General features: G+C 45.8%; 1 protein-coding gene and 1 pseudogene across 2 annotated transcripts in view; both read left to right on the forward strand.

Annotated features, from left to right (window-relative positions):
* Nucleotides 1-6,668, forward strand: part of PPARGC1B (PPARG coactivator 1 beta) — a 103,627-nt gene extending 96,959 nt beyond the window's left edge. For both annotated transcript variants that reach the window (XM_025178968.3, XM_006138100.5), the window contains one exon: nucleotides 1,667-6,668. In XM_025178968.3, coding sequence (XP_025034753.3) covers nucleotides 1,667-1,770 — 104 coding nt within the window. In that variant the 3' untranslated portion in view covers nucleotides 1,771-6,668. The remainder of the gene's footprint in view (nucleotides 1-1,666) is intronic.
* A 725-nt stretch (nucleotides 6,669-7,393) lies between these two features.
* LOC142818774 (E3 ubiquitin-protein ligase TRIM8-like) lies at nucleotides 7,394-18,846 on the forward strand (annotated as a pseudogene).
* Nucleotides 18,847-22,092: the final 3,246 nt, after the last annotated feature.

Here is a 22,092-nt window from a genome sequence, read left to right on the forward strand (position 1 = left end):
CTGAGGTAGAGCACTCTTCCTCTGGCTTCCCTTACTCCTCGTCCAATGGGGATTACAGGAGTCAGAGTAAGAAGCCCTCCAGCTTGACATTTCGACATGTCGAAATAACTTCCTGTAGCATGGGCATGAACTATGTTATTTCGGACTGTGGGGACCTAGCTAGAGAGTTTTATGGCCCTCTGTGTATGCTGAGGCCCAGACCTCTCAAATGGGGCATTGTAGCTTGTCAGCTCAGTGTCCCACAGTAAAGTCAGCCAGGAGACACCTGCCTTGTCCATGAAACACTTGGATCTGGATTCATTGTCCCCGTCAGGCTGCTCCTTAACAGGAATTTCTTCTAATAATGTGCCATAGGGGAGTGGCTTAATTGCTACAGCTGGGAGGTGCAGCAGCAATGGGTAATAACTGAACATCAGGGAGCAACAAGGAAAGTGCAGGGCTGCAAGCACACCTCTCCTGCGCTAGCCAGTAGGATGTGCTCAGTCTTCAGAGCAGAGGAGACAAGGTTCTGCACAATCCACACTCCAGCTGCTCCTGCCGAATGCTACAGAGCTCCAGGCTACGGATGTTAAATTGCAGTTAATTTACTAGTTGAGTAGTTGATGGAATTTCCATTGACTACTCGACTAGTTGATAGGCATATCTGCATTCCTCCTGTGAAATGTACAAGAGCCCCCACTGGGTCTCTTGTACATTTCAAAGGTGGAATGTGGAACACCACATGCAGCCCAGGGCAGCGGGAAGTCCTGCTGGCTCCGGGCTGCACGCGAGCGTGCCATCTTTGAAATGTACAAGAAGGGGCTCTTGTGTATTTCAAAGCAAAAGCTGACTTTGGGCTCCATGTTGTGCAGCTAGTTTGAAATGCCGTGCGGAGCCCGGGATCAGATGGGAACTCCCTAGATGACTGCAGGTGCCACCAGCATTTCCCCAGAACCCAGGGTCAGCTGGGGACTCCCCAGCTGGTCTTGGGTTCCGCAGAAATGCCCCCAGAAAATGAGGAAAACAGAGTAGCTATTTGTAAAAATCTGGATGTGCGTGACTAGCTCAGGTCACACAGGATTGCTGTGGCAGAGGCAGGGATACAATCCAGTTCTAGGTCAGCATTAATCTGCTTTAATCATAAAAACATCCAGTTTCTTCCTTCAGTCCCCGACCTCATTCACTGCACACCTTCTTTCTGTACCAAGTGAGGCAGGAGTTCTGGGGGACAGAGGTATTTCTTCGAGTGCTTGCTCATGTCCAGTCCACAGTAGGTGTGAGTGCTCCTAGGGAACCCATAGGGGAGTGCCTTTCACAGACCTTGCAGTGGCACCTCTCTGATGTGGTATAAGGGGCGCTGTGTGCTCCCACTACCCTCAGTTCCTTTTCTTGCCACCAGTGACAGTGCATCAGAACAGCTCTGCTCCAGCCTCATCTGTTGCTTCTCCCCATTAGTCTTATCTTAGCTGCTCCATGCCTCAGTTTCCCCATTTGTTAAATGGGGAAGTACCTGCCTTACAGGGGAGAGTGCCGATTAATTATTCACCTATGTGAAGTGCTTTGTAAGTTTTAAGTACTATTAAGTGGCTACACAGTTCTTCAAAGAGAAGCAGGATTCAGTGTTTTGCAGTCCTAGCTGATGTCCTGCACCCCTGACTAGCTCATACTCTGTCTCTGCCTTTAACAGATTCCAATACGGAGGAGTCATCCCCGGCTCCCTTGAAAAGCAAGTATGAGACCATGGATTTTGACAGCTTGCTGCAGGAGGCCCAGCGAAGCCTGCATCGATAACAGCCTTAACCTTGGAGGAACACCTCAATACCTCAGTCAAGGCACTTCCAATATGTTTACGTTTTCAAAGAAATGATTAAGTATATGAAAAAAGCGCGAGAGAGATAGACTGCTGTCCCTTTAAATTGATGTTTACATTGAACAAAGCTGCTTCTGTCTGTGAGTCCCCATGGTGTTGATGTTCCACTGCCACACGTTAGTATCCTTGCTTCTGACTGGTTGTTTTGGAGTGACCCTGTAAGCCTTCAATTCCCTCCTTCCACCTTCCCTGGGTTCCCCACCATCCACCCACGCTCCAGTAGTGGAGGTGCAGCTGTGTTCACCATAACATTTTTTGTCTGTAGTGCGTGATGATAAAACTGTTAATTGTGAATAGAATCAGGATTATAAACTAATTTTTAATAGAAGAAAAAAGTATATACTTAAAATGTATTTATGGCTCAGATGTACTGTAATTCAGATTTATTGTATCGCTTCCTTGATTTTTAACTATGCACTGTAATGAGGCATTAGCCACTCAGCAGATGGGGGTCAGTCTGAGGGGGCACCTTGGATTAAGCACTGCACCAGAGTTGGCCTCCTCAGCTGTGAAGTGAGCCAGTCCAGAAGAACTGGAACAGGACAGGGTTAGTGTTTGGCACTTGTAAAAGCCATTCTTCCTGCTTGTGTGGCTGGAAGTCCTGGGCCTTCAGCTCTCAATCTCGAGCTGCCTGAGGCTGAACATGCTGGAACGTGATGGCTTGGCCCTGGCTGGTTTGGAAATGGCACTGTGGTACAGTGGTGCAGTACTGTGGGATCAGGGAAAGGGTGTAGCATTAGAAAACTATCAAATTAGGCACTGTGGGAGTTAATCTCTGCAGGCCCTGTTGGCAGTAGAATCAGGCACCATTCAGTGAAGCTACTGTCCAGCCTGAGAGCCTGGAAGAGTGAGCGCTAAAAGACCAAGAAGAGCCATCTTCCGAAGGAGCATGCCAAGGGTTCGTCCCGATACACATCGGGCACACTGGTCCTGCAGTACCTGAGGGTCACATCTCCACTTAACTTCTGTGTGATACTGCTAGGCTCTCCCTCCGCTGGCTGGCTCAGCTGGAGCAAAGTCACTTGCTAGGTGCATCGTGCATAGCTGCTTCCACAATGTGCAGGGGAACTGGGTGAGAAAATTCCCCTTTCACTCAGACTGGCAGCTAAATTGAACACCTGTGCCCCATGCAGTGTGCCGCCCTGCCTTTGAGTGGTGTCTGATAAGCCATAGACCTACCCAGTCCCACTAGGTAGTTAGCAAACCCGATCTCCCTATTGGCCCCTTGTGGCTATCAATGTCTCTCTCCATTTCCGCAGGCCAAGCTCCTGGAGACACTGTGGAGACACTGCAGCCCTGCTGTGAGCATTGCCTGTTGCTGTCACCTCAGTGCTGGCTGAGCAGCACTAACTCTGGCCTGTCTCGTGCTGGTCCCCAGAAAGCCCCAAACACAGGCTCCTTGCAAAGACAGTCAGAGGTGCTGGGTTTAAGGCGCACAATTGGTATGGCCAACAGCAGCACCATAGAATGGACCTGCAAACTTGAAAGCCATTCCACGTCTGGGCAGGGGAGAAACTGGGCACTCAGAGGAAAAAACAGTGAAGAGACAGTGTTTAACAGTGGGGACCAAACAACCCGGCTGACGTCACAAACTGCCCCCATGTTTTCAGTTTGTTTTTCACACATGGTGAGACCACAGGGATTGAGCCATCCCCTGTAGATAGAATAATAGCCTTAAATTCTGCCAATAGAATTAGATTCCCTTACGGTCTCCCCTAGTACATGGCACTAACATATTGTAATGGTGTTACTTCCTTATACAGGATATGCATAACCAAAAACTCAGTCATCACACAGGACTGGATTCTAAGATCCTAATTCATGATGAATTGTACCATGCTGCATAGACATCAGCAGTACCACTTGTGATGTGAGGAACTATCCAAAGAGGGAAGGGTGCTGGAATTTGGCTCTGTGTCACCAGACTATTATTTGATTAGTTGTTTTCTCATGTGGAGCTCAGGGTTCTAAAAACTTTCAGTTACATGGTAATTACCTATGAGCTACCAGTGAATTGAACTACACTTCCCAAAACCTTCATTAATGGGTACATTGCTGAGCACTTACATGATATATTCCTTACGCAATTTCATCTTGTTCAAGAGTAGTTACTTAATTGTGTCCCTACTGTAAAATAGGGTCATGAGCTTCTCCTCTGCTCCTCATCCCAATCTAAATTACACAAGTAACTCTGGCCTAGACTGAGCGTCTGCTATTGGCAATCGCCTCATTGTAGCTTTGCCTTTTTCTGTCCTAGTATTTCCTCACAACAATGATGTTTACATGTGATTGCTATAGAGCTTACTGTAGACTGTATATAGCGACACATTTAGGGTGGGTAGTACTGTCCTGTGCTGTGCTGATGTTTTTCAGAAAATGATTAATCAAAACCAGTAAGTGTAATTCTTCCATCTCCTTGCTCAAAACAAGGATGGATCAAAGCTCCCAATGCTGGCTTTGGTCAGAGATGGAAAATGCATCAAACGTTAAGAATGTGAAAGGGTTGAATGTTCTAAGAACTTCCTGGGCCCTCGCTTGTTTCACAAACTTTGATTTCAGTACACCCAGTTTTAAACCTCATATTGCTTTGATGAGACTGGAGTTCCCGTGTTGGCCATTGGCCGATGACAATTACGGAATTTCAGCATATCAAGTGAGATAATACTCTTGAAGAGCAAGGAAGCTCCCATGATGCACAGAGCCAATCAGTACTGCAATCCTAGGATAGGAAGAGATGCAATAAGTGATCTTCATGTTGCCTGAAGCCTATAAACTATTTTTGCAAGAAACATCTCCAGGACTTATGCAATATGCACTCAGGTGCACAAACGCACACACCTATGGTTAAGACCGAGGCTGGGCAATGAGCTCCTGTTGGTGCCACTGTACACAGTGTACACATACACAGTGAATCCAGTGATGCTGAATGTAAAGCCGGAGGGGGCTGTGGTTTGGAATGTATGCAGCTTATGCTGGTTAACTCAGACCTGTACCTGTGGCTTCTCTTAGTAGCTGCCAGGGGCTGGGTGTTCATCCTGAGATGCAAAGCCATGAATATTCACTTTGTTTATGTCACTCATGCTAGATCTCGTGCAAAAATTATAGCCTCTCAGCTTAGGGGATTTTTTAAGTCCCCCTTGGCTTGCAGTGCTACAATCTGCAGCAGGAGACTCTAGGGGAGGAGTCACATGGCACAGAGCACTGGCTGGGAATGACTGCCAATGGAGTGTGGATCCTTTCCTGGCCTTGGGAGGGCAGAGCCCAGCCACAGTCGAAGAGTGGAGTTTGATTCCTAGTATGCTGCAGATCCAGGCTCAGTCCAGAGAGGTGCTGAAGTCACCCAGATTTGAGGGAACCTCTTTAGCTTGAAGGGACTGGGTCCTACATTTGGGCAAGGGTTATTCTGAGAACGTGTTGTCCCCTTGAGAGGAGGCAAACGGCAGTCAGAAGGGAACAGCTTTAAGTCCCATGGAGCCTGCTCTGAATGGAGAGGGAGAGTGTCCCTGGGGGTCTGACAACATTCTCCTGAGCAGAGTCATAGCAGGGAGGTGAGGGCGCATTCACCGGTGCCCCTCCTCCTGTACAGAGTGGTACAGTGCACACCAGCCAAGGAAGGGACTCCTCCCTGGCAGTGCCCAACCTGCTCTGGGCACAGTCCCGCATTTTAAAAGGATATTCTCCCACTTTAACCCACGTTTCAGGGTCTATGTATCTCTCCCCACAAACCCAGTAATAACTACAGTGCCAGCAATAATGCTAGCCATATTGCCAACAAGCGGAAGAAGCCATGCAGCTCTGAGGCAAGCAGGGATTTATATAAGGAAAGAATTTAGTTTCTGGATTAGGATGGGAGTAAAAATGGTGTGTTATAATAGGTAATCAGCAAGGGGCATTTATTTTTTTAATTATAGATACATATAGATGTATATATATGTACACACAAAGAAAAATCCCTTGATGGTTTCCTTTTGCTATACGGCACAAAACCTGATTTGAAGAGTAAATGATAAAGCCCATGTCACCTGTCTTCATCCATTGACCCATTACATCTCATTGTTTTGCATGGGATGCAGTTCTCTGGCAAAATCTAATGTATTCCCATGAGTCCTCAAACTGATGATTGTTTCTGAATGTCTGGACTGGTGAGGGACAGCTGGGGAATGCAGGGTTTTAGAGCTGATAGTGCCCATGGAAAATATTTATCCCCAGTTCCTTCTAAGTGCAACTTTGAGCTGTATTACCTGCACAAAGCCACAGCTCAGATCCTTAGGTTGCAGTGTTAGCATTAGATTTCTGTACTGGCCCACGTAAAGATGATTTACAGGACCAGCTTTATTTTTGTGTGAGTGTGTGTGTGTGTGTGTGTGTGTGTGTGTGTGTATGTATGTGGAGGGGGAAGGGCTGCATTAATTTTCTTTTTGGAAATCTGTTGAATTCTTAATATATCATTCTCTGTAGCTGAGCCTTTAAATCCCTTTGTTCTTGACATGATAGTCCATCCTTGACAATCTTGAGTAATACAGAACCAAATAAAGCTTTTGGGTTTCCATTGCTCTTCCTATGTAGATTCTGTAATCAGGTGTGGCTTAGAAAGTCTACTTGTAATACACCAGGTGGTGCTGCAAGGGGCATTATTTATCCGAGAACTGAACAAAGTTAATTTAATAATTGGGTGGATGTATGTGTGTGTATGTGTGAGCGAGAGAAAGATTAAATTGATGCATTTCTTGAGAAAGGTGTAAGAATTTCACCTAAAAAGGGGCACATCTCCTTTGTTGTTTATAATAAAAGCTTAAATTCTACTTTTTTTTTTAAAGGACACTGCTAATAACTCTAAGGGTTCAGTTCTGCCATCCTTGCTCATACTGAGTAAATAATGCCTTACTCTTAGAGTAAGTAGAAAGCAGAATTGATCCCTTTGTGATTAGGAATCAAATTTTTAGTTGGCTGCATTTTTTTTTGTTTTAAATTGGTAGAGGTTTTTTATATTTCACTTAATTTCTCTCCCAGTTATGTTCCGTTGTGTCCTTATTTATATAATATACTTTAACCTTAAAGATGGCATGAATTCTTATGCCTTTCCTTTATTATTGTTTTTAAAAAGAGATTTATTTCTAGTGTGATTTAACTGTCTAAACGAGAGAACGTTTTCTTGTATTTTTACATTGTCAGATTCTATAGTTTCATAGATAATTTAACCAAATCGCTCAATGTATTATCTATATCTATCTGGTGGGTATAAAAGTTCTATTTTAAATTGTGTAAATACTTCAGAACTGGCTTCTTTTTCCAGACTCCCCCTGCTGTGGAGTTACTTGTTTACATCACAAAGACTGTAGAATCTCTACGCTCATGTACTGTAAATAGTGAAGTGATCTGCCTATAAATAAACTATAACAAATACACTATAAAGTAAAGAAAATCTCTTTGGTGATAATGCTTCAATTTATTAGTACAAACACATTTATACATGTTTAGGAAGTAGGTAGCTTCTGTGGCAAAGAAATGCTTTCCTCCACTCTGAGGCTTTCAATGAGTACAAAGCAAAATATATGTCCTTCCACAAATAGGTTTTTCCCATGGCCATCCACTCATTTTAGGATTTGAGTATTTGCAGTTAAAGTAAGTGATACAGATAATTCCTTTCACTTGGTTTTGCCATTGGAAGGAATTGTATATTCTGCCAGGAGTGGTTCTTTGTGGAGTCGACTGATTTTTGTGGCTTATTACCTTTTGTTGCACTCCTTTAAAGTGGGAGTTTAAACTAATTTAGTTATGAACCAGGGCAAGCCACTGTGTAAGAGTTGCTTATTTCAGATTAGCTGAATCTATTTTATTTGCTGCTTTAAGCTACATCAAAATAAGCCATGCTAGATCTGAGTGTGGCCTTTTACTGGTTTAAGACACCTTGGCAGCGTTCACAGCACAGATGCCCTGCAGCTGCTTGTTCCATGGGCTTTGATTGGTCAGGATGTCACATGAACACATTTCACTACCACGAGATTATCTATGATTTCGTAAGAAACAGTTGAACATGCCAGTAACAGGATAGAGAATAACCCCCTCCCAACAAAGACTCCAGCCGGTGCATGTGTTTTTGCACTAATAGAGGGGAAAGGGAAATGTCACAATAAGAATGGGAAATACCTGGAGCTTATGCAATATTTAATATTCACATTAACCTCATTTTCTACACACTCACAGCACTGTGAACCAGGAGTAGCCCCGTGAAGTCAATGCAGCTGGAACCAGTGTGAGGTCAGGATCAGACCCTTTATGACTAAGTGTAACCCACATTCCTAGTGTGGTTCTCTGTCCCATGCACTGGCACTTAGACCACTTACAGCAAGAGATAAGAACAAGAGAGCCCTACAGCTTAAGCTGAGAGCTAGCTGGCTTAGTAGCTCAAGGTATAGATGCTCTTATACTAAGCTCCCAGGGTCCCAAGTTCAAATCCATATAGTGGCAGTTACATAAGCACCTGGCCTGCATGTATGCTGTGGAGTCTTCCTGACTCCCATGAGTGTATGGTGTTGCTCTACTTTCAGGCCTGCAGCACTGGGCCTGCCCATGCTGCCTTCAATGCAGTTATCTCTGTGAAGAAAACCCCTGTCCCATAAGAGGCTGTATAGGACACCAAAACTTCTCAGGGCAGGCCTGCTCATAAGCCTTCCTCTGCAACAGTGTGAGCAAGCAACTGGACCTTCTGGATAGCTGATGTTCTTTTGGACCAAGAGGGCTGGCATCATATGCACACACTTAAGCATCCCAAGGGAAAAATAGGAATTGATCAACCACCTCCAGCCACAGTGTGTCCATGGGGGTTGGCTACCGATCAGCTGTTTAGCAGGGCCCCTGGTTTGGCCCCCGATCAATACTAAAAGCTTTTCCATCTCTACATGGTTTCTCACATCTTTTCTGGGTTTTTCAACAGTGCGTGAACTCAACTGTTTAGAAACCACCAGCAATCCTGTGGCACCTTAAAGACTTACAAATATTATAGCATAAGTTTTTGTGGGTAAAATCCACTTAACCAGATGAGTTTGAGTGGAAATTACAGAATCCAGACTATATAGAACAGCAAAAAATAGTTACCTGTTAATTGTAGGACCTATGTTAATGATGCTGAGTCAGGCTGGATATATCCCATTCATAGCTTTTGATGTGTAAATGTGAATATCAAAGGCAGGGGAAATTGTCTTTGTAGTATGTTAACCAGTTAATATCTGTGTTCAAGCCCAAGTTGTGAGTGTCAAATTTGTAAACGAATTCCAGTTTAGCAGTCTCCATCTGTAATTGAGTGATAAAATTCCTTTGTAGAAGAATGGTTAATTTTAAATTATTGTGGGCCACACATAGAATCCTGAAGGGCCACATGTGACCCATGGCTGGGCACTGGAGAGCTGCCTCAATAGACTTGTGAAGGAGCTCTTCTTTTATCTCCTCAGCCCTCTCATTTTCCCTGCAGTCTTGCATGCAGAAAGACAAGAATCATAGGGCTGAAAGAGACCTGAGGAGATCAAGTCCAGCCACCTGCCCAAAGTAAAACCAACCAATCCCAACTAAATCATCCCAGCCAGAGCTTTGTCAAGCTGAGACTTAAAAACCTCTAGGGATGGAGATTCCACCACCTCCATAGGTAACCCATCCCAGTACTTTCCCACCTGCCTAGTGAAATAGTTTTTCCTAATAGCCAACCTAAACTTCTCCCACTATAACTTTGGGCTAAATGAAATAAAGAACATTGCATGCTCAGGCCAGCCAGGCCTCGCTCGGGAAAAGTTACTCTTCCTCTAGTGCAGGTTATTTTTAGTCTGCTTTTCTCTTTGCACAATGAAGACTTCTGCTGTGTGTGTTTTCAAACACACCTCACTTATACCTCCACGTCCCATCAGCCCTGTTAGTCACATTCAGCAGTGTCAGAGAGAGACAATAAAACAGCACAACTGACATAAAGAAAAAGGCCAATGTGTTTGCTTGGGGGAGGAGCAGGAGCCAGAGAACACAGAGCTCAGAGGGCAGGTTGCTTTGGATGGCCTGTAAGGGTAGAGGGGAGGTCCTTACAGACTTTGGGCTGGTTTTGCTCTTGTCTTCCTGTCTGCATGAGTCTGTAGTTGGTAACTTGGCCCTACACCCAGAAGCTTCCTGATTAGTTTCAATTCTTGCAGGCTGACTAGTGTGCTGTCTCTGAAGCCATGGCAGAGGCAGAGGAAGAATTCCCAAGCACCTGCTGATCTGGCAGATGAGCTCAAATGCCCAATCTGTCTGGTCTTCTACAGTAACTCTGTCTCCCTGAGCTGCCATCACAGCTTCTGCAAGGAGTGCATTCAAAAAACCCAGGGTGCCCAGCAGCAAGCCAAGGCCACCTACTCCTGCCTTATCTGCAGAGTCCATCTGGGGCCCTTTCTGAAGCTGTATAAGAGCTTCCAGCTCAGCAGCACAAGGGAGAGGTTCCTGGCCACCTCTTCCATGGGAAAGCAGGGGAAGGAGAAGATGATCCCCTGTGATTGCTGCCTGGAGCAGCCTCAAAGAGCAGCAAAAACCTTTCTGACTTGTGAGGTCGCTCTGTGTCTGAACAAACATGATGCCAAGGCTGTACAGAAGAACCACATCCTGTTAGAACCCAGGGACCACAACTCCCTGCAGGAGAGGAAGCATGGCGAGCTGCTGGAGACAGCACTGCTGCAAAGATGACTTGGTCTTAGTCCACATGATGTGCTCTACCACAGGCTCCCACAAGGGCCATCGATCATCACCCTGAAGGAGGAGTATGACAAGGAGCTAGTAGGGGGCTTTCTGCATCTCTGCTTTATGGGCACCAATTCCAATGGGGATCTTTCTGTACTGTCCCTTACAGAGCTAGGTCATTCAGGACAGGAGGTCTCAGAGGAGTGGTGACTCATAAACTGGTCTCAGTGTTCACGCCTAAAAGTGAGACAACTAGTATCCTAGGGGTGGGGATTGCCCTTGATTGATCCTTTGTAATGCTGTGTCAGACTCAAAGGCAGGAGGTAGACTTCAGTTCAAGCAATTTGTAAAGATCAGAAATAGAACAGTCCACTGCAGGCCCACATGGACACTGCAGGAGTGCAGGGAAAGTCCTGCAGTGACGCACACTGAATATTGAAGCTGTGGTACATTTAGCTGCCTTCCAGGACATGGCTGCATGCCAGTCTAGTGTGAGTCGATTCACAGCTTGGTGTGCTGTGCCATAATTCGCAGTGCAGATCAGTTCTTAGATAGGTTCTTAGACAGATATCCATGATTGCTACGTATGTTCGGATCCTGCAAATATTCGCCTGTTCGTCTGAAGTTACATACATGCACAAGTGGTTGCAGGATCAGGTATTAACTGATAAGCTAAACTTGTACAACTTCTCTTTTTAACCTGCCTAATGAATATGGGACTGTCCATTTGTTCTGTGTTTGTACCGCACCTCGCACAATGGGTTGTGGTCTGTAAGCAGGGCTCCTGCGTGCTTTGATAACACAAATTATCTAATCTATCTAGCTAGCTAGCTGTGGTAAAATTAAAATTAGTTCTGACTTGGGATTCCAAGAATGTTTCCATTTTTTCAACTGATCCATGGCCTCACATCTTACAAGGAAGATTGGTGGGAGGCAAGAAGCACACAACTTATTCTATGACTCACTTGAAACAAATGGGTGCACATATGCTGTGAGAGAGGATCTATAAAAGAGTCACTTGTTCATTTCACTATCTCTATGAAAGTGCCTTTCTCTTATGAAAGCATCAGTGTTACTTTCCCGTTATAATCTTAATGCTGTTTTTCCTTTAAGTAGGTTGTTCTCTCTCAAACTGTGAAACTGATGTAGGAAAACAAAAGTGTCATGATTAAAACCTTCAGGAGAGTGAGAATCAGCTCCAGGTTTGACCCTGGGTTAGTCAAAGCATCTTTCGTCGATGACTTGTAAGAAAACAATGATGGCATCTCTGATCACTGTTCTCTAGCAATCCCTCCTGACTGATCAAGCTGTGAAGAGTTCAGAATAATAATAAATAATAAACCTGTAGCAATAATACCTCAGTATGGGGCCCTACAGTCCCTAACAGTCATGTGACTGCAACTTAAAAAACAACAATCATTAATGCGTAGAAAAATGGCAGAGGAACAGAATGTTTGTTTGCATTCCATCATGTCTGTCTCACAGATCTCAGAATACACTGGGACTGAATGTGTCACCTTAATTCACATTCATGAATTTACTCATGTAAGTCGTTCCACTGAAGAAATCGATAATTAATTTTCACAAAGCTCCCACTGTCAGTTAGCTGATTTTTATTATACTTATGCCCATTTTACAAATGAACTAACTAAGGAACAGAGCAGCCTTAGGCAAAAGCATACAACCAGTCAGGTCTAGAACCTATCAGTCTGTCTCCCAGCTCCTTTGCCAAATTGCTACACACAGCCTCTAAGGGCAGCCACTGGAGCTTATTAACTCATAACTGAGTTCTCCAGAGGTGAGCACAGGGACTCAAGTGATGCTTTGTCACGTGCATGCAGCCTTGTGTAATGTGTCGGCATGCTTTTGAGTTGGGGTTACTTGACTCATTTGGCTCTGTTTGGGGTCTCAATACTCTCCCAGCATTGGCTGGGTTGCCAGTTCTGCTTGAGGATGGTCATAATAGTGCTGTTCATGCCTCCTGTTGCAAGTTGCACAGGTGGTTAGTGGGTTTCTTAATGATACACCTATGTGCTATGGTTGTAAGTACAAAAAAACTAATAATCACTGGAGTGAGATCACAGACTTCTTGGGGTGCCGTGAGGTGATCAAAAGTCCCCTTGAGGGTCACATTATGATTTGACTTTAACATTGCTTTGAGATTTTAAATGGCACCATTGCACCTTGTAAGGATTGTGACTTGAATTTTTTTCTTTTTTGTTTTCTGTTCATGCCACTTCCAAAGCCATCCCAGAAAGGGTGCTTTTATATCAGGATAAGAGTATCTAAATGGAGAACATAACTATAACAGCACAATTATATCAATGCAGTGGTGTCAGTACATCTTGTGTCAGTAGAGAAGCCCTGACAGGGTATGAATTGTAGCACTGAGTCACAGTGCTCTGCATGGACAGTGCACCTTACACACCTCATATTACATAAGAACATAACAACGGCCGTACTGGGTCAGACCAAAGGTCCATCTAGCCCAGTATCCTGTCTACTGACAGTGGCCAGCACCAGGTGCCCCAGAGAGGGTGGACCGAAGACAATGATCAAGCGATTTGTCTCCTGCCATCCCTCTCCAGCCTCGGACAATCAGAGGCCAATGACACCATTTTATCCCCTGGCTAATAGCCTTTTATGGACCTAACCTCCATGAAATTAGCTAGCTTCTCTTTAAACTCTATTATAGTCCTAGCCTTCACAGCCTCCTCTGGCAAGGAGTTCCACAGGTTGACTACATGCTTTGTGAAGAAGAACTTTCTTTTATTAGTTTTAAACCTGCTCCCCATTAATTTCATTTGGTGTCCTCTAGTTCTTCTATTTAGGGAACTAATAAATAACTTTTCTTTATCGGCCCTCTGCACACCGCTCATGATTTTATATACCTCTATCATATCCCCCCTCAGTCTCCTCTTTTCTAAACTGAAAAGTCCCAGTCTCTTTAACCTCTCCTCATATGGCACCCATTCCAAATCCCTAATCATTTTAGTTGCCCTTTTCTGAACCCTTTCCAAGGCCAAAATATCTTTTTTGAGGTGAGGAGACCACATCTGTACACAGTATTCAAGATGTGGGCGTACCATAGCTTTATACAGGGGCAGTAAGATATTCTGGGTCTTATTTTCTATCCTTTTCCTAATAATTCCTAGCATCCTATTTGCCTTTTTGACCGCCGCTGCACACTGTGTGGAAGTTTTCAGAGAACTGTCCACGATAACTCCAAGATCTCTTTCCTGATTTGTCGTAGCCAAATTAGCCCCCATCATACTGTACGTATAGTTGGGGTTATTTTTCCCGATGTGCATTACTTTACACTTATCCACATTAAATTTCATTTGCCATTTTGTTGCCCAATAACTCAGTTTGTTAAGATCCTCTTGGAGTCCCTCACAGTCTGCTTCTGTCTGGACTATCCTAAACAGTTTTGTATCATCTGCAAACTTTACTACCTTACTGCTTACCTCTTTCTCGAGATCATTTATGAATAAGTTGAAAAGGATTGGTCCCAGGACTGACCCTTCGGGTACACCACTAGTTACTAGTTACCCCTCTCCAATCTGAAAATTTACCATTTATTCCTACCCTTTGTTTCCTGTCTTTTAACCAGTTCTCAATCCAAGAAAGGACCTTCCCTCTTATCCCATGGCCATGTAATTTACGCAAGAGCCATTGGTGAGGGACCTTGTCAAAGGCTTTCTGAAGATCCAAGTATACTATATCTACTGGTTCCCCCTTGTCCACCTGTTTGTTAACCCCTTCAAATAACTCTAACAGATTAGTAAGACAGGATTTCCCTTTACAGAAACTATGTTGACTTTTGTCCACATAATAGAAAGACTAGAGGACACCATAATAGAAGGACTAGAGGACACCAAATGAAAGGAATGGGTAGCAGGCTTCAAACTAATAACAGAAAGTTCTTCTTCACAAAGCAAATAGTCAACCTGTGGAACTCCTTGCTGCAGGAGGCTGTGAAGGCTAGAACTAGAACAGAGTTTAAAGAGAAGTTAGATAAATTCATGGAGGCTGGGTCCATGGAGTGGTATTAGCCAGGGGGTAGAAATGGTGTCCCTGGCCTCTGTTTGTGGAAGGCTGGAGATGGATGGCACAAGACAAATGGCTTGGTCATTGTTTTGGTCCATCCCCTCCAGGGTCCCTAGTGTTGGCCGCTGTTGGCAGACAAGCTACTGGGCTAGATGGACCTTTGGTCTGACCCAGTACGGACATTCTAAGCTCAGGGCTCAGGGTCTGGGGTCTCACTGGACCACCCTGATTTTCATGCAAACCTGCTCCTGGGTGGCCAGGCTGGCAGCTCTCCTGCCCTAGACGGCCACTTTCCTGTGCCTAGTGCGGAGGTCGTGGATGAGGTCCACGATGTCCGCACTAGACTAGGTGGGTGCCCGCCTCTTGCGGACCCGGGCAGGCTCCTGGGAGCCTCCAGCCTGGTCCCGGGAAGAGGCGGAGGGCTGGGTGGCAGCGGGTGGCTGGCTCGTGCTGTGCCGTGCCAGGTGCAGGGTCTGCTGGCTGGGTGCTGGCAGGCTTGCACCTGGCACGGGCACCGTAGCCAGCCCGTGCCCCTTTAAGGGCTCCGGGGCCGGGAGGGGGGCAGACGAGTTTCCCTGGTGTTGGCCAGAGTGGCCACCAGGGAAAGCTGGGGAGGGCTAGCTCCCACTAGTTCGAATTAAGTGGCTACACAGCCTTTAATTCGAACTGCTTAATTCGAACTAGGCTTAGTCCTCGTAGAATGAGGTTTACCTAGTTCGAATTAAGCGCTCCGCTAGTTTGAATTAAATTCAAACTAGCAGTTTGTATGTGTAGCGCCTATCAAAGTTAATTCGAACTAACTTTTGTTAGTTCGAATTAACTTTGTAGTGTAGACATACCCCCTTTTTTAAATTAAATGCTAGGGTGCTGGACTGCTGAGGTGGTCTTCCCACCACAGGAATGTTGAATGTTATTATATTATGGTCACTATTCCCAAGCGGTCCTGTAACGGTTATATCCTGGACCTGATCCTGCACTCCACTCAGGACTAAATCGAGAATTGCCTCTCCCCCTGTGGGTTCCTGCACCAGCTGCTCCAAGAAGCAGTCATTTAAGCCATTGAGAAATTTTACCTCCGCTTCTCTTCCTGAGGTGACATGTATCCAGTCAATATGGGGGTAATTAAAATCCCCCATTATTATAGAATTCTTTATTTTGGTAGCCTCTCTAATCTCCCTTAGCATTTCAATGTCAGTATCGCTGTCCTGGTCAGAAGGTCGGTAATATATCCCTACTGCTAATTTCTTATTATTGGAGCATGGAATTACTATCCATAGCGATTCTATTGAACATGTTTATTCACTTAATATTTTTATTTCATTTGATTCTACATTATCTTTCACATACAGTGCCACTTCACCTCCCACCCAGCCTGCTCATATTACACAGATGTATCTAAAATCAAAATCTAGCCCTGCGAAGTTTAACCTGGAAGTTAACAGTTTAATGTTTTCATTCATCACAGTGGTGATTACACAGCTTAGTAACAATAATATTTAGTAAAGTTTGCAGAAAAGGTGGCCCTATTTTTCATCAGTTTCAAAATATGAATGTTTCCACCCAGAGGTTATCAATAATACTCCATAATGTTACCAGTAATAACTGTGAGAGCAATCGTAACAAAGTATTAAACAAGTGTTCAGTATGTCGTCAAAGTGCTCTCCTTTCTGTACATTCTCTGCTAATTACTACATGCCTGCCTAACTTTATAATTCCTAATTGGTGATCATTGATTAAATGACTGTCTGGGTATGCTAGGATTAATAATCAGGGTTTCAGCACTGATAGCGTGGAAGTGTTAGCACAGCAGCTGGATCAGGCAGCACTTACAGATGTGAGGAGGTAAACGCAGTAGTACATCTCAAACCTAGATTCACTGTGCTGGTGGTGCACAGGAAGTAAGTTTCCCAAGCTGGTAACAGACAGCGTAGGACTGGTCTGTAGTGGATGATGGCTACCTCTTATCAAGGATTGCGAAGCAACTCCCTGATTGATGTCATCTGCCATGGTGCACTGTCCTCTCAGCCCCTCTCCTCAACCAGGTTCCAGCTGCCCCAGCTTTCCAAATCTCACCCTTCATCAGAGCTTAGGGGACCACCCCATTCGTTTGCCCACTGAAACCCTATCTTCAAATCTACCTCTGATACTGGGACCAAGACCCGAGTGCCCCTAAGCTGCATGGCCACGTGACCACACAGCTTCCCATTAAGCCCTGCACAGGGACTCAGGGCTGCAATGGGGAGAGATTTCCCTGTTGCACATGAATAGTGGGGAGGAGCCCCTTACCTCTGGCCCCAGCTCAGAGCTGCTACGGCTGATGGAAAGAGGCCCCTCCTTGTAGGGAGCTGCCCAGGTAATCCCGAGTGGTCCACCTTGAGCCTCACCCAGCCCTGACCCCTTCCTGATAAAGAGGCAGCAGTGTGGGGTGGCAGCAGCCCCTGTCTGGGGACAGAGGTCTGAGCTCCCGGACCCAGCACAAGCCAGAACTGAGCCAGGCTGCCTGCCCACCCAGCTCCTAAAACACTTTGGCTACGTCTACACTGTCAGCTTCTTGCGCAAGAACTTGCTGGGTGTCTGCACTGCACGCATATTCTTGTGCAAGTAAGTTTACAGTCTAGTGTCAGAAAACAGGGCTTCTTCCAGAAGAGTTATTATTCTCCCCACGAGGAATAAGCCCTCTTGCACAAGAAGGCAGTGTAGACAGGCAACATGGATTTCTTGCGCAAGAAACCCCTATGGCTAACATGGCCATCAGAGCTTTCTTGCGCAAAAGAACATCCACACTGCCATAAATGCTCTTGCGCAAAAGCACATCTCTTGTGCAAAAGCACATGCTAGTGTAGACGCGCTCTTGTGGAAGACTTTTTGTGCAAGAACTCTTCTGCAAAACAGTTCTTGTGCAAGAAGCTGCCAGTGTAGACGTAGCCAAAATTTAATTGAAGATCCACAGCAGGGGTAGGTCCTACACCTGACTCAAGCCAGGACTGAACCAGGTTGCTGGCCAGCCTGGTAAAAAATTTACTAGCAAATGGGGTGGGGAGGGAAATGCATGTAGTCTATAGTCTTTTGCTTATCAGTTGATTGGTTAATTAACTACACTATTACATCCCGGCTGTGTCTAGACTGGCCAGTTTTTCCGGAAAATCAGCCGCTTTTCCGGAAAAACTTGCCAGCTGTCTACATTGGCCGCTTGAATTTCCACAAAAGCACTGACTTCCTACTGTAAGAAATCAGTGCTTCTTGCGGAAATACTATGCTGTTCCCGTACAGGCAAAAGTCCTTTTGCGCAAAACTTTTGTGCAAAAGGGCCAGTGTAGACAGCTCAGATTTGTTTTCCGTAAAAAAGCCCCTATTGCGAAAATGGCGATTGGAGCTTTTTTGCGGAAAAGCGTCCGTGCCAACCTAGATGCTCTTTTCCGAAAATGCTTTTAACAGAAACTTTTCCGTTAAAAGCATTTCCGGAAAATCATGCCAGTCTAGACGTAGCCCCCTAGTGTGGAGTGTCTCATGCCTAGGAGTACCAACTTTAGGGCAGACTAACATAAAGCAGGGCAGATACCCTACACTGGTTATATGTACTATAATTAGATTTCACTAACCCAGTAACAAATGTGAACTCCTGAAGCACTATAACAGTCTTACCATGGAGTCACAGATGACCTTGGAGTCCCATGGGGTTGTCCAGTCTATAGTGCCATATAGTCAAGCGATAAATAGCCACTTACACCAAAGATCACAAAATATTCAGGCTTCTCCCAGAAGAGATCAGTGATTCACCCTCAGGTAAATTTGTACCTCAGATCTCACACCAAAGACAAAGCCTATAGCCAATCCGATAGGTAACTAACTAAGAATTTCTTTATTAGGAAAAAGAAATGAGAATTATTTACAGGTTAAAGCAGGCATCATTTACACAATTATGAGGTAGTCTATGGTTCAAAAAGGTGGCAGAGTTGTAGTCATCTGTCAGCACTCAATGCTTTTTAGGGCTAAGCCAGATTGACCCTGTGGATCTCTGCTTTTATTTCACCGTGAGTCCAAAAAGCAAAGGGATGAAGAATTTTCATGTCCGTTATCTTTATTGCCTTGTTCCAGAGTTCAAGTTGATGGGACCAACTTCCTTGCACATAGCACCTTTATGGGTGTGAGAGGGCTATTAGCCTAGTCTTTGAATCATTATTTGATAAGCCTCCATGATAGGTTGGAAAACCACTCCTCCTGCCTGAGTTCACAAGTTCAGAGCAAGCAGTTTTACAGTTATAGAGCAAAACTTACATATTACCTTGTTAGAGAGACCAGGTGGGTGAGGTAATATCATTCATTTGGCCAACTTCTGTTAGTGAGAGGTACAAAACTTGTCTCTCTCACCTACAGAAGTTGGTCAAATGAAAGATATTTCCTCACCCACCTTATTTCTAACATCATGGGCCCAAAAGAATACTGCACACATATTATCTTATAGCATGGGATGCAGACATTCTGTATTGTGCCACTCCATGAGATCCTCCTGCCAGAGGAAATATAAAGGATGGTCCTTGAAATCTGCGCCAGGCTGGCACCTGCTACAGTCTGTAGCATCTGCTACAATACAGAGGAGAGATCCTGGGCCTTAGGTCTGATGGAAGGACCCCTTCTGCTTCAGGGCTCAGTCCAGCTCCCACGATGCAGATTCCCACCAATGATAACAGGAATTGCATGAAGCCTGTAAGAATCAGGCCTACTTACCAGATTGCCACTAAATAATAATGTGAGTGAGAATATAGGCTCAGATTTCAAGAAGTGTCTATGTATTTGTACGTGCAAAATTATTACTATAGGTGCCTTGTCTCCTTCAGTGTTTTTACTGCAGTGAACGAGGCAGGGCTGCTATCTTCCCTCATTCAGTGAGCACTTCTCAGTGGCTGAGGCATATCTCCTCCCTCCCCATTACACAGCTAAGAGCCAGCCATGTGGCCGTGTGACACAGCCATCTATCCTTTAGCTACTCCCAGAGAATCATAGAATACTAGAACTGGAAAGGCCCTTGAGAGAACTATTTTTCTCTCTCCTCCTTGTAACAACCTTTTAGATCCTTGAAAACTGCTATCATGTCCCCTCTTCAGCTCCCCTTTTCTAAACTAAACAAGCCCAGTTCTTTCAGTCTTCCCTCAATGTTTTCTAGACATTTACTCATTTTTGTTGCTCTTCCCTAAACCTTCTCCAAATCTTTCCTGAAATGTTTCACCCAGAACGAGATACAATACTCCAGCTGAGGCCTAATCAATGCATAGTGAAAGAATAACTTCTCATGGCTTGTGGCACCTTATAGACTAACTAAAGTGTAGGAGCATAAGCTTTCGTGGGCAAAGACCCACTTCGTCAGATGCACGACATGCATCTGACGAAGTGGGTCTTTGCCCACGAAAGCTTATGCTCCTACACTTCAGTTAGTCTATAATGTGCCACAGGACTCCTCGCCGCTTTTGCAGATTCAGACTAACACGGCTACCCCTCTGATACTTCTCATGGCTTGCTTATAATGCTCCTGTTAATGCATCCCAGAATGTTTGCTTTTTCTCAACAGTGTCACATTGCTGATGAGGGTAGATTGATTTAAATTACCCTAAGAAACCATTGATTTAAATCAAGCTACTCTATGTTTAGAGTGCACTTGATTTTGGAGTAAGCACTCCTGAACTCACTGGGGGTACGTCTACACTACAGCGCTAATTCGAACTAACTTAGTTCGAATTAGTTAATTCGAACTAAGCTAATTTGAACTAACGCGTCTAGAACTAAAAACTAGTTCGAATTAGCGTTTTGCTAATTCGAACTAGCATGTCCACATTGAGTGGACCCTGAACAGGGCTTAAGGATGGCCGGAAGCTGTGCCGGCAGGGCATCAGAGGAGGACTTAGAGCGTGGAGATGCTGTCTCAGGCTAGCCGAGGGCTGCGCTTAAAGGGACCCGACCCCCACCCCGGACAGACAGTTCTCAGGGGTGCCCCACTTGAAAACCAGTCCTGGCTTGGAGTGCCCGGAGTGCCCACACTGGGCACATCACACCACTCGGCAATCAGCCCGGCTGCACTTGCCGCAGGCTGCCATCTGGGGAGACGGGGCAATTGGGGGGCTGCAGGAGAGCTTCCACCCCCAGAAGCCCGCAGAGCCAGCCCAGTCCTCCCCATCGGGGGCTCGTACCCCATTCCCCCCTCACCTCCTTCCACTTACCCTTCCCTAGCCCCTTTTCTTGATGTACAAAATAAAGGACAATTGTGGTCAAAAATGGAATCTGTCTTTATTGAACAAAACTGGGGGAGACTGGGAAAAGGAGGTGGGAGAGGGGAAGAGAAAGGCTGGGAGAGGGGAGGGCAACTAACATGATCAGGGGTTGGGAACAGGTCCCAGATGAAGACAGGCTACAGAGACTGGGACTTCTCAGCTTAGAAAAGAGGAGACGGAGGGGGGACAGGATAGAGGTCTCTAAAAGCAGGGGTTGGGTGGAGAGGGTGCATACAGAAAAGTTCTTCATGAGTTCCCATAAAGAAGGACTAGAGGACACCAAAGGAAAGGAATGGGTAGCAGGCTTGAAACTAGTAAGAGCAAGTTGTTGTTGACAAAGCAAATAGTTAACCTGTGGAACTCCTTGCTGCAGGAGGCTGTGAAGGCTAGAACTAGAACAGAGTTTAAAGGGAAGTGAGATCAAGTCATGGAGGTTGGGTCCATGGAGTGGTATTAGCCAGGGGGTAGGAGTGGTGTCCCTGCCCAAGGATTGTGGAAGGCTGGAGAGGGATAGCACGAGACAAATGGCTTGGTCACTGTCTCCGGTCCATCCTCTCCAGGGTCCCTAGGGTTGGCCGCTGTCGGCAGACAGGCTACTGGGCTAGATGGACCTTTGGTCTGACCCAGGACGGCCATTGTAAGCTCAGGGCTCAGGGTCAGGGGTCTCAGTGGACCCCCTTGATTTTCATGCACACCTGATCCTGGGTGGCCAGGCTGGCAGCTCTCCTGCTCTAGACGGCCACTTTCCTGTGCCTAGTGCGGAGGACGTGGACAAGGTCCACGATGTCCGCACTAGCACAGGAAGGTGCCCGCCTCTTGCGGTCCCGGGCAAGCTCCCGGGAGCCGCCAGCCTGGTCCCGGGAAGAGGGGGTGGGCTGGGGGACATCGGGTGGGTGGCTCTGTGCCGTGCCAGGTGCAGGGTCTGCTGGCTGGGTGCTGGCAGGCTTGCACCTGGCACGGGCACCGTAGCCAGCCCGTGCCCCTTTAAGAGGTCCGGGGCCGGGAGGGGGGGATACGAGTTTCCCTGGTGTTGGCCAGAGTGGCCACCAGGGAAAGCTGGGGAGGGCTAGCCTCCCACTAGTTCGAAGTAAGGGGCTACACACCCCTTAATTCGAACTAGCTAGTTCGAACTAGGGTTAATCCTCGTAAAATGAGGTTTTCCTAGTTCGAACTAAGCGCTCAGCTAGTTCGATTTAAATTCAAACTAGCGGAGCGCTAGTGTAGCGCCTATGAATGTTAGTTCGA

The sequence above is a fragment of the Pelodiscus sinensis genome, chromosome 16 (assembly GCF_052426305.1).
Source record: "Pelodiscus sinensis isolate ZL-2025 chromosome 16, ASM5242630v1, whole genome shotgun sequence".
NCBI classification, from domain to species: Eukaryota; Metazoa; Chordata; order Testudines; family Trionychidae; genus Pelodiscus; species Pelodiscus sinensis.